This window comes from Pogonomyrmex barbatus, unplaced genomic scaffold (assembly GCF_055798465.1).
Source record: "Pogonomyrmex barbatus isolate J1 unplaced genomic scaffold, ASM5579846v1 scaffold2, whole genome shotgun sequence".
Classification (NCBI taxonomy): domain Eukaryota; kingdom Metazoa; phylum Arthropoda; class Insecta; order Hymenoptera; family Formicidae; genus Pogonomyrmex; species Pogonomyrmex barbatus.
In genome coordinates this window covers 4,096,196-4,109,118 of record NW_028297116.1, presented here as the reverse complement: position 1 = coordinate 4,109,118, position 12,923 = coordinate 4,096,196, and the positions used below count along the sequence as shown (strand labels likewise).

Sequence of the window (12,923 nt, the reverse complement as noted above, 5' to 3'; positions counted from 1 at the left end):
AGATTAATCTCAATTTAACTTATTTTTTATTTCTTTTTATTTTCAAAAATTAGAAAAAAATAAACAGAAATTAAAATTATCAAACATTTGTCCAATGTGCAAAATGAGAGGAACAATGATGGCGTAACCAATCAATTTTGGCCATCTCGTCTTTCCATCTCTTATTCCGTGCTTCGTGCCGCATGCCGTGTTCCTTTTGATTCGGAAAAGGCATTTCCAGAAGATATTATATAATTCCACACAATTTGTTATCTTCATAATCATATTATAAATCCGAAAGTAATCAAATAAAATCAGTAAGTAATTTGAAATTGTTGTTAGATATGAAAATAAAAAAGTGCCAAGTGTGTTATGATCATTTTATAATTCAAAATTGTTGGCACAAGCGAGGTTAAACCACCGCACATACGGTCGTTCATCTGTCATTTTCTTCCTTCGAGGATTGATTCATACAAATCGCACTATTTCAAACTTTTTCTGTTCGCATTTATGATCTGTATCATGTGTAATTTCTATTCATGTTTAAATTGAATGTGTATATATATATATATATATATATATATATATATATATATCGAAAAAGATTTTTTGTTCAATTTTTTAGGTTATTGAAACGAATAATTGTGTTATCTTGTATTGAATGCTCTTCATCAAGAGTATTTACAATTAAGCTGATCTTCCGTGCAAATTTGTCATGCCTCATTACTATTTGTATTAGCGCATATTAGCTAATTACAATCAATTTGTTTGTTACAGATAACCAACATGTCGCAAAATGCATCATTTCGACCCATGAAGTATCCATATACTTTAACCGCGAAGCTGGCCCAATTTCCTTATAAATATTACTGGAACCACAGTTGGATGTTTAAATATACGATAATTGGTGCACTCATTGCAGTTCCTATATTTTATAAAATACAAAAATTATGTAAGTCTCATATAAACTTCTTTATTATCTGTTTGAATTATTGGATACATGTTGTTTTTGTTTTCAGCGTATTCTCCTGAGAATGTTCAGAAGTGGGACAAAACCCATAAAGAAATGTTTGAGGGTACCGGCCATCATTAAAGTAATATAATTGTTAGACATATATTGAATGTAACATGTAAGAGAAAAGCAAGCTGTAATCTTCTCTGTTACTTAATTAGAAGAAATAAATCTTTAATCATACATGTAAAAGATGATTTATGAAGGAGAGGCAAAGGGAACTGTTAAAAAGAAAAGTCTAAAGATTTGTATTATCAAAATAATAATCGTATAAAATACAGATAACTAAGATAATACTTTTATAATCATTTAGGAATACAGTCGATACTTTGTACCATAATTGATATATAAATCTTAAAAATTTTAAATACATAAAAGAAAAAAGTAAGTACTATTAACAGAAATTTTTCAACAAATTGAAACTTATTCTGTAAACATTACAAAATAAATAATCCTTGGTTGATGATAATTACACAACGTGCAGTACAAAAGTATCCAATTTTATTGTCTGGATCTACAAACATAAATTTATGGATGATGCTTTTATAACTTACGCAATTTCTTTAAAGCCGTGCTCGTATTCTATTATTAAAGCTCGCGTATAGATGATTTCAAGAAAAGCAAAATTAGTAGTGATTACCACGTATACAGTCAATTCTTAAATATAACTACGGCAATGAGTATATATATATGTTGCCATTTTACACGAATATTAAAATAATAAATAATTTGTCGATGCAAGAATATATCGAGCATCTTTTTTCATTCACATCTATAGAGAAAATAGTGCTATCCTTGTACTGATCGAAGCAAATGGAGCTAAACAGTTGTAGACATTTCAAAATGTTCTATGCATATATCTAAAAGTATATGTAGTGTGATTATGTATATGCATTCCTGCAAATAATACTGCGTAATGTCTTTATTACAAAAGCTTCGAAAAAGTTGATTGTGAAGTGAAAAAAATCTTTTTTCTCGTATATTTGTATCAGTGATTCTCTGCAGAATATGATCTTATAGTTGTACTATCTCCTGAATTTGTCGTAATTTTATATTACTCGAAAGAATTAAAGTATATATAATTTACATTTTGAGCTACATACAGAATCTTCCAACCGCTCAATATCGGTACGTAAGTCCATATATGCTGAGTTCAAAATATATAAAATATGAGCGGCTTTAGATTTAAATTTTATGAGTATACATCATAACCAAATATATATATATATATGTATATGTATACAACTAATTTTTTTCATTCTATCTTCTTTTCTGTATCTCTCTTTCGTCATCTTCACTTTCCGATGCGCCGTTCTCTTTAACATCATCGCTATCTAATCTCGGCCTCTTGATCTTGGGTTCCTCTTGAAAAAGCGTTTCATCAAAATTCAAACCTAATTCCTTGCAACGTTTCTCGAAGTACTTGCGTAATCGCATACCTGCACTGTACACGTAACTATTTTTAACAAGACATAGCCTCGCTTCTTGTATACACATGTCCAAACTGGTTCGGAGGCCAAAGATTATTTACATCAACAACGAAACCTTATTTGTATTAAAAGTTATAGACAGATCAAGCGCGCTCATAAATTTTATAATAATCAGATGTAAGAAAAATGGAATTCTTCTGTTAAGCAATCATGAAATAGTTAATCACAATTAATATATAATAATTTAATATAACGCGTAAACTAGCATTTTAATGCATAATAATAATGACATATTCAAATATTACAAGTACAATGTGTTCAATTTGTTATATTCTATTTTTGATTTGCAATATTTTTCGACCTAAATAAGTCTAATAATTATATTAATAATTCACTTGTAGATAATAATAGAAATATTAATTTATTATTTTGTTATTATATAAGTAATATGGATTAGTTATATGGATGTTAATTGAAATCAATATGTATATATAATTATTGTTGATAGATGAAATATATAAATTAACACTGTGTATTATTTAACATTGTAATCTCTGGCATCCGAACTTGCATGAAGTAGATGAGAATGACACATTGATACCTACTTGTACACAGAACTATTTTCTTTGTTGTATAATCCACAGTTTTCGAAAACCAATTGGCAATCGCTAAAGAATTTATCTAGTGTCTCGTAGTTGCCGTTATTAAGTTTATACTTAATAGTTCCAAAATCCATCGGATTAGAGATAATATCATGGTAGTCTGGAACTTCTTCTTTTGTAACGGGCGACAAAAATGGCCACGAATCTTTGTGATGCCAAACATCAGTTAATAATTCTTGCAATCTAGTCATGGATCCTTTAATTGAATTCTTGTCTTCTTCATGTTCCATCTCAGCGGCTCTTTTTGTTGCACGTCGCGTTTGTCTTGGTTCAGTGTCATCCGATGCACTGCTATCTGTATATGAAAAATTTCTATATTGACATATATTGTATATTTTGTATCATTTCAATTCGAAGTTATTTATTAAGACTATACTAAAAGCTGAAGTTCTTGATATGATTGATTTTTATGTGATAGAAATGGATTAGCAAGAGCAAATTTCATTGCTAAGATGATAAGGTAAATATTAAGCATTTACATGACAAGGATGTAATGCTATTAGGGTCTGTCCATAATGAGAAGTACCTTTTTATTTGGATGTCAAAATGGGAATTATATGCATGTGTGCGCACGTGTATATGTGCATATGTGCATATGTGTGCTATATTTTACTTAAATATAAGTTAAGATATATGATTTTATATTTTATTGTTAAAATTATTCTATAAAAAAAAATTTATATATACATAGATTTCAAAGAAAGAAGAATCAACATCATAAAATTAGCTTAAAGTTCTACTAATTAAAATTGACAATCGTGTTATAATTATTAATTATTTATTATTAAATATTAAAGTTCCGAAAGAAATATAAACTAGTTTGATATATTTTCGATATAGTTTCGTAAACTTAGATTGCATTCTAATTCACTAATAATACTGAAAATATATAATTCATGCCACATATATTATATATTTTCAATATTGGCAATATATTTAAAAGCAGCTTTAATTGAACAATTTAAAAAATTTTGAATATATTTTAAAATAAACTTTTATAATAAATTATCTCATATGTGGAAACGCAAATATATATATTAATGTGTTAATACATTTACATTATGGGAATTTAAACATGTATAAAATTTTTAATTCCTTTATCTAAGACATTTTTTGTATGTCAGTTTATTAGATATACAAATGTTTCTATTAATATGGGATAATAATGAATTTTGTATAATAATGAAATATAATTTTTCTGAATACAAATAATTAGGCAGAATTAAAAATAAATGAAAGAATTATTGAATTTTATAATAGATACTCTTCACTTAATCACTTTAATTCATATTGACTTTTGACTATTGATTATTAACTATTGACTATTAAAAAAGTCGAATTTTAAAATAAAATCATAAGACCTGTTTAGGTATTAATGAACAGACCCCGACTTTTTAACGTGCTGTGCTTTCTAAAAAAGAAAAAAGAAAATGGCCATGATACTACACACACACACACACACACACACACACACACACACACACACACACACACACACACATATATATATATTTAATGTGTACAATAAAAAAAGGGACAATACAGACCGTCCCAGTCTGTAGATTCTGTAGTGAGGAGGCTCTTGGCAAAGCCATGGATGCGAGAGCGTGCTGCTGCTGCGCACAGTCTCTCCTTGTCTCTTTCCCTCTCGCGCCCCCTCACTATCAACATAATTTTAATGCTAAAAATCTTTCATACAATATTCTTATAGCAACTTTTATAATTTCGATCTATATTCAACGTGGGAATCTTTTTTTTTAATTAACAAAAAGAATAATTTGTTAAAGAGTTTCGTCTGTATACTTTTCCGTTATTACTTCTGCATTACCTTTTGTTGCGTTCCTTCTTTTTTCTTTGCATTTGGGGCAAGACCATCTTCCTCGAGGAGCTCTCGACAATGGCGGTTCTATGCATTCTAAGTGATAACGATTTGAACACGTGTCGCAAGCAATTAATTTTCCACCGCTTTCACATGACACGCATAGGTTTTCTAGTCGCACGTTTCTAATAAAATAAAAGCAAATATTAATAAAAAGTAATAAAAAAAAAACTTTTTAATGTAACGGAAAGATAATTTACATATCATCCTCGCTTTCTTCATCATCTTGATCCTCTTCTTGATCGCTTTCATCATCGCTATATGTTAAGCGTTTCGCGCGATTGTGTCGCGTCTCTTTGGTCAATATCGTCTCATCTTCAATCTCATCTTCAAATCTCTTTCGTTTTTGAGTTTTCTCTTTAGGTTTTATCTCCGGTGGCTTACATGCTGTACAAAACCAATCTCCCGCTGGTACAGCCTGTATATAGAAAATATTAGGGACATAATAAGAATAAAATTCAGTAGATTATTAATATGGAAGCATCAGTGTAATAAACTAATTACTGTAAGTTTCGGTTTCAGGCAATAGAGATGATGCCCTCTATTACATCCGTCGCAAAGCAACATGTTCTCCGCATCCCTACGTCTTCGACATATACGACACTGAGCGTTTAACGCGCTTCTGTCCCACGCGACGCTATTGTGTAAAGTACTTAAATGAACAAACAATTGAGACCAGTTTGTAGATGCTAATAATGATTGTTCCCATCTCTCTCGTGCCTCTTCACCCGACCATTTTTTATCCTTTTGATCGGGCCCCAATGGTCTTTGTAAGTATCTCTGTTCTATAGCTTGAGACAACTGTAAAATGGCACAAGCTAATTGTTTAATAAGTGCTTGTTGCTTTTGATCGGGAACCATTTCATCATCACCAGGTAGACCTAAATATATTCCTGGATCTTTATAAGTTTTTATATTGATACTTCCAACCTCGGAGTCAGGAGTACCGGGTCTACTGTGTTTAGATTCGTTCTTTATTTTGTCTAATAGAGCATTAGGAGGCATATCGATATCTATTTCACTACCAGCACATAGCAATTTGTCACACTGTTTGTCATAACTTCTTTGATCGATCGCCTTCCTCCAAAGAGCTCGATCGGCAATCTTAAGGCATCCTAAACAACCTGCGTTGATCTTATCTTCAAAATCCAAAATATGATCTCTCAAAGTCAACTCCAATACGTCGTCGATTGGCATATCAGGAGGAAAATTTAAGTTTACATTTTCATATTTATTTTTCTTAACTGCCTTATTAATTTGCCCTTTATTTAATTCTGAAAACTATGTAAATATCCATTTACTCTTCTGGTTCTTACATAGTAGACACATACACACATGTGCATGCGCGCGCGTGTACGCACGTATACACAGATATATAACGTATTTGATAAATTATACAAAAAATATACTTACAACTTCAGGATTTAATCTGTATTTAGGACATTCATCGATAATAAGAAGCAAATTATCCATCTCTTGTAAAAGGTTATTTCTAAGCTCGCTCTCTCTAATACCTCTTGTGCTTAAACTATCTATTAGTGCTTGAATATCCTCTCGATTGCCATAAAAGCTCCATTTTACTGGTGATCTCTTACAATGAACAGGACAATCTTTATCTCCTGTACATAATATCAAATTTCTTTTAATGTTGGTGAGATCCTGCTTAAATTCTTTGCGAGAGTTTGTTTCTTTCCGTGGTGATTTGATGCCATTTTTATCTGAGGATAAAAGCTTCTTGGGCGACTTTTTCAATTTTTTAAAACTATTCTCTTTATCGCTAAATTCATCTTCAAATTTATTTTTTAGATATGCGTAAGTTGCCTCTTTATCTTGCAACTCTGGATGATGTGGAGTACCTTCAGGAAGACAACTTCCAGGCCAATGTTCATCATTTTCTACAAATACTCCTGTAATGAAAAGGATCAATTAAGGAGAATTAAAATAATATTTTTTTTTATATAAAAAATATTAACACTATATTATTATTATATTATTATTATACTTAATCATCAATTATTTTCGTCAGATATTTCATAAAATTTCAAAAGTTGCGTTAATTAAAAAAATAAATTCGATAAATTTTATTCTTTAATTATTCCTAATTATAATAATGTAGATAAAGTGCAACATAATATACATTTTTAAATACATTTTTCTTGATATTTTAATATAATTATGAAAACTTAAAGACATTGTTTAACTTGACATAATCTTATTAAGAATTTTTTTTTGGAAAAAAATGCTGAAATAAAATCATATTGAGAAAGATAATACAAATTAGAATTTAATTCAAAATTATGGTATAATGTTTAGGTATCAGATTATATTTTTCCAATTGTAGAATAAGTTTATAAAAGATGCAATAAAATTTTAAAAAATCTCGTCAGTTTTGGATATTTAATGTTTTATAGAAATAAAATCATATACCTGGTATAGATCTAAACTTCCAATATCTTCGATGAGCTCTGTCTGCTCCGAGATAAAGCATCATCTTATCATCCCTCGATGCTTGTTGTAGTTCTTTTAGTTTATTTTCATATTCTTCTTTTTTCTTTTCTTCCTCATAATTACCACGCGTAATCTTTTTCGGTTTCGGCTCTTCTTCCTCGAGTTTTCCTTCCTTCTCACGTTCTCGCATCTTTTCTTTTTCTTCTTTTTCCTTTTTCTGTTCAGCAAGCAAGAATAACTTTAATTCTCTTTTTGCTTGATGTAATTTATCGAATCGCTCTTCAATTGCATCGCGTATCGATGCAAATGTAAGCAACTGATTGATCAGACATGTGACGACTTTTATTTTATCATCTAAATCAAATTCACAGACATTTCGGTGACCTAACAATCGCAATAGATAACTTTCATTTATCCTCAGAAGAAGCGCTGGTTCATCAAAATTTGTATAGCCACCTGTAATGTACGTAAATACAATACATAGTACATAGAAAGTATCTTAAATATTAAGTGTCTCAAATGTTATAAATATTATATTCTACCTTTTTGAGAATATCGCCATTTCGAAGCGGCTTCGCTTATACGTCCTCCGGAACTTAATAAATGTTGCCTCAAAATCTCGCTCAAAGTTACATGATCCAATGTAAGTTCTGATAATTTGCATCCCTGATAAGTCGGACACCATCTAGAAGCCACTGTAGCGAGTTTAATAGCCTTTGTCATCGATGATGCATCTTCATAAGTACTAATATCATCCAATAATGTAGATGCTTGTGCATCAATTTCATTGTCTTCTCCAGCTTGATATTTAAATATGTTTGATAACAATAATTGTAAAAGATCACTCCAAGGACCAGATATTTCTTTGGTCAATAATGCCTTCTCTAATAATTCCAGATTAAAGCTTCCTGGAAAATATACAAATACCTCTAACTCTTCATTAAAAAAATCAAGAAATTCCAATATCATAGCAAATTCTCCAAATTTCTCATTTGGTATGTTGCATTTAATAACAGTAGGTTCTGGAATAAGACTAAGATCTTCACACTCAAGATCTTCCCTCGGCTTGTTCCATTGTTTCATATATGCAGTTAAAGCTGCTAATTTTTGTTTTTTCTCTTTTTTACGCTCGCTCTTTAACACCCTTTCTTCTTTACGTTTTGCTTTTTCTTCCAAAGCTTTTGCTTTAAGTTCCTCTTTAAATTTGCCATTCATTCTGTTAATAAAATATTTCAGAAATATTAAAAATGATATATTAAGATAGACAAAATTTTTTATAAAGCCTTAATCAATAGCTTTTACCTTGGTTTCCGAAATTTCTTCACACCAGTATCATTCACCTTCCTCAGAGGATCTGCTTTTTCGAGTGTTTTTTGTTTCGATACATTTGAGGTGAGAAATTTATCCATGGATTCCTGTTTCTGCTTGACAGATTTCTTTATGCGCACTGTAAAATCTGGGAGTGTTCCAGCAAATATGGTATCAAAACGTACTTTGTTAATTCCGTATTTTTCCAAAACGCTTTCCTATATGGCAATAATATAGAAATAAATTAATATTGCAAAAACGTGTCTTTAAATATGTATAATTTAAAACTATATTAATAATTATTTTATTAAATTCTATATTAACCTTAACAACCCATATACCACTCTCATTTTGTTCGCACAGTTGACGAAGAAATATTTTATTACGATCTCTACTGTAATGTTGCTTTCGTCTTCTGACCTGAGATGCTTCTACGATCATAATCTGACTGACATCGGAATCCCCAGAATCTAATTGCTCCACTTCATAACGAAATAATTTTGCTGGTGGATGATAATAATGTTCTTGTGGACTTCTGAAATAATAGCAGTAATAAAGCTAGATCGCTACAAAATATAAAATAGTCTAACAATTTTCATTCAAATCTATTCACCTGCCATTTTCATTCATATATGCCTTAATCTGCTGTTCTGTAGGTACAATAACTTGAAGAACATGGCAGTTGCACCAAGCGTCTTCAGTAAAGCTAGCTTCTACCATTTCTCCTACAAAATAGCGATCTCTCGCAAACTGATAAACGTCTTCGATCATCTCATTGAAAGAGGATCTATTTGTTTTACTAGCAAGATACAATATAGGAATTCGCAGCTAAAAAACACCATAAATATATTAAAGATATGTTAATTCAATGTATAGATTACATAAAATTATACTATACCTCCATTGGAAATTCCTTTAAGCTCCTCTTTGCATTTTCTTCGCATTGTACAGCTTCCTCAAATGTCATGTTAGTCTTACCTGTAATGCTGCACGACCATATAAGGGAGTTGCATAAGATAATCCGCTCGCAAAATTCACTAGAACAAAAAATGTATAATGTTTATCGCAACATCATATAAAATGATTTTTATTTAGATATATTTATATTGAATACATTTAATTAAATTTTTAAACAGTAAATACAAGAAATAAAAAATTATTTAAATTAATAATTAATAAATTTAATAAAAAAATTAGAGATTAGAGATTAAAATTAGAGATTAAAATTAATAAATTTCTATATAATATTCTAGATAATATAGATATCTATATAATATAGATATAATGTAATTATACTAATTTGAAACTTATGACAATGTTTTTTGATTATTAATTTGATCCAATAAATTATTACAAATATTGTATGATGTATTTTCAATGATTTACAGAATCGGATGCGGGTTAATATGAAAAATAGCACCATATGCTATAAGACTAGTATTTCATTTGTCGTACAACAAATTTTTTGAATGTGTTAATTGGCTACAAAATAAAAAATTTCTTAATTTTTTCAGAAATTTTCTATTTTATAAGACTGATATTTCATGTGTTGTACAACAAATTTTTTGAACGTATCAATTGACTATGTAAATACAGTAAAGTTTTCAGATTTTCAAAAAATTCTTATCTTATTAAATAAATTTTATCATATAGCAAATAAAATATTCACGTAAAACAAAGTAATAAATAATATAAAATAGATACATAGAAGTGCAATCGTTTACTGAGTACTTAGTGAGCTTTTGCATCTAATTGGTATATTTTTTTATACCAGAATATATCAATCGAATACAAGAGCTCACTAAGCACTCAATGAGTGATTGTGAATGCTTTCCATTTAGTGACACAAGTCGACATAAATATCATTTTGTCCTTGTTAATCATTGAAAGTCAAGAAAGATAGAACTTGTGTCGACTTGTGTCACTAAATGGAAAGCACCCTGTGCTTCTGAATGTACCCAATAGGCTACGTTCCAATATTCACGCCAACACTAAAAATGTATAGTTTGTGTCTTTATGTATATTAAGGATTTTCAGAGAGTCCATAGTTTGAAAATGAAATGAAAATTATAAAGGGGAAGAAATTTGCCAACTTTTAATATATGAAGTAAATATTCTAGTGAATTTCCTTATTTTTCACCTAAATACCTGTAATTTTCACCTTGTTTCAAAATACACAATCGATTCCCATTATTGATAGTAAAGATGAATACTGAATACGCAATAATAATAATAAGATCCACTTATATTTATAAACTAACGATGTAACATACAAGATATATTCTACTTACATAGTCGTTTGAAATATTTGTTATTTTTATATTTCAATAATTTCATAAAAACATTTAATGTGCATTAATTTACCAAACAAATTCGCTATTGTCTTTTATCTTCGTTAGTTCTTAAAAATTAAGAAATGGTATACAAAAGAAATAAAATCGAGATTAAAATTAAGATAAATGTGCAGTATAATGCAGTCTCCTTCAATTTTTCTGTAATTTTGTAAATTTGTGTATTTTTATGTGTAAAATATATTCTGAGAAGGAAAATCGTCGATCTAGATTTTTTTTATTTTCAAAGTTTTTTGAGGTTGATAAGTTAGGAAATGATAATTTAATTTATGGCTGTATATTTACATTTATCATATTCTCTACTTTAATCAATTAAAAATTAAACAAATTATTTTCTTATATAATTTAAATTATAGCAAATAGTTTATAAGTCAAAATTTATATCTTTTTCATTCTTTTTAAGTTCATTATTAAAAAATTTTGAAATTAAAAACAGGACTTGAATGATAATTTTCTTTTTCAAAATATATTCTATTCGTGAAAATATACAAAATTACAGAACATTGCCTATTTATGAAAATGAATATACATTGAAACAGACAATCAGCAAATAAAATTTGTCAAATATTATATAATTGATATTCAATTTGACATAAACCGGAATACCAATCTTTTCACTGAAGGAAGATTAGATTAAACACGTACAATAGCGAATGTTACAATTCGTAATTTGATCACGATTTCGCCGATAAATTAACTGTCGATCGAGTTAATCAGGTCAATCTGGTCAAAATTCCCATTATCCACAATTTTTGTACAGACTCTCGCTGTCGCCGCCGCTGAATTTTGTTGCAAACAAGTCTCGAAATTTCGCGCGTCGCGATCTAACCTTGCAGCAAGATTAATCAACTTTTTTTTTTCCCCTGTAATTCAGCAGACTCGGGCCGGTGAACGCGAGCTGCTGCGAGGTGGTTCGTGATAAACGATTGATTACGCTTCAACAATGTTCTCACAAATTCTCGAAGAACGCGGTTCACCACGCGGCATGGCGAGATGCGATCCATATCTATTCCAAATTCCGCGGAAACCGACGAAGTCATCCGGGTGCGATTCGCGATGGTCCGCCGTCAAGTCTCTGCAGAATTCAGGAAAAAAAAAAAAAAAAAAAAAAAAAGTTACTCCCGCGTTACTCACGTATAATTCTTGAATATCTCGTTCGTAACCTCGCAATGGTACACCTCGTCGTCGTCTCTGAAGTCCGAGGAGACGTGAAGCCGTTGGAACGGCTGTTTGCGGAGCAGCGGCATCTTGACGGCGACGACGACCGCGACGACGATGATCCTCTTCTACCTCTGCCGCCGCTCTGTTCCTCCTCCGTCCGCTAACTCTTTCCTTCTCCTCGCGTTGTCGAAGATCCGCGCCGACCCGCGTCACGGACGTACGAACAACGTACGCCGTACGCTCTCGCCTCTCCCTCTCTCTTTCTCTCTTACGCGCGACGCACGCCAAGTGGCACGAGCTGATGGATGGAAGTCGGTTCGCGCGCCAGGACCGGGAACCCGACGTCAGACCGCGAGGCACGCCGACACCGATCGGCGACGCAACCGCGCGGCGGATCTCCCCCGACCCCGTGGTAATCTCATAACAGAGCTACGCAACGATCTCACCCAACGGCAATCTCACCCGATCGTCGACGCACGATTCAACGGTATACGCGCCTCGCGCACCTGGCCGCCCGTATGTATAGCACATACACATACGTTGTACGATAATATATATCGCACGGCCGGAAACCACTGCAAGCCGATCGGCAACGGTTGCCAACTTGACATTTCGCGCGCGGATTAGCGCCGCTCGCTTGCCATGGGAACGTAGACAACCAGAGGATTACACTACTGGGTATTCACAGTCAGT

At 31.3% G+C, this 12,923-nt stretch overlaps 2 protein-coding genes across 5 annotated transcripts; one reads left to right on the top strand and one right to left on the bottom strand.

The window, feature by feature from the left end:
- Positions 1-135: 135 nt before the first annotated feature.
- roh (reduction of Rh1) lies at positions 136-1,183 on the top strand. The gene is made up of 3 exons (XM_089075804.1): positions 136-296; positions 757-931; positions 999-1,183. The coding sequence occupies exons 2-3, from the start codon at positions 766-768 to the stop codon at positions 1,070-1,072; spliced, it is 240 nt and encodes a 79-aa protein (XP_088931930.1). The 5' UTR covers positions 136-296; positions 757-765; the 3' UTR covers positions 1,073-1,183.
- A 287-nt stretch (positions 1,184-1,470) lies between these two features.
- Acf (ATP-dependent chromatin assembly factor large subunit) lies at positions 1,471-12,783 on the bottom strand. Of its 4 annotated transcripts, none has more exons than XM_011631787.3 (14): positions 12,204-12,783; positions 9,617-9,755; positions 9,332-9,546; positions 9,043-9,253; positions 8,713-8,936; positions 7,953-8,626; positions 7,390-7,866; positions 6,376-6,869; positions 5,467-6,243; positions 5,163-5,380; positions 4,912-5,087; positions 4,631-4,744; positions 3,027-3,378; positions 1,471-2,435 (listed from the first exon to the last, which is right to left on the bottom strand). In XM_011631787.3, exons 1-14 carry the CDS (start codon positions 12,314-12,316, stop codon positions 2,252-2,254), a joined length of 4,368 nt encoding a protein of 1,455 aa, XP_011630089.2. In that variant the 5' UTR covers positions 12,317-12,783; the 3' UTR covers positions 1,471-2,251. The 4 variants fall into 4 exon arrangements, with proteins under 4 accessions (XP_011630089.2, XP_088931927.1, XP_011630088.2 ...); XM_089075801.1 differs by having other exon boundaries at positions 1,471-2,447; positions 9,043-9,250; XM_011631786.3 differs by having other exon boundaries at positions 1,471-2,447; positions 12,204-12,782.
- Positions 12,784-12,923: the final 140 nt, after the last annotated feature.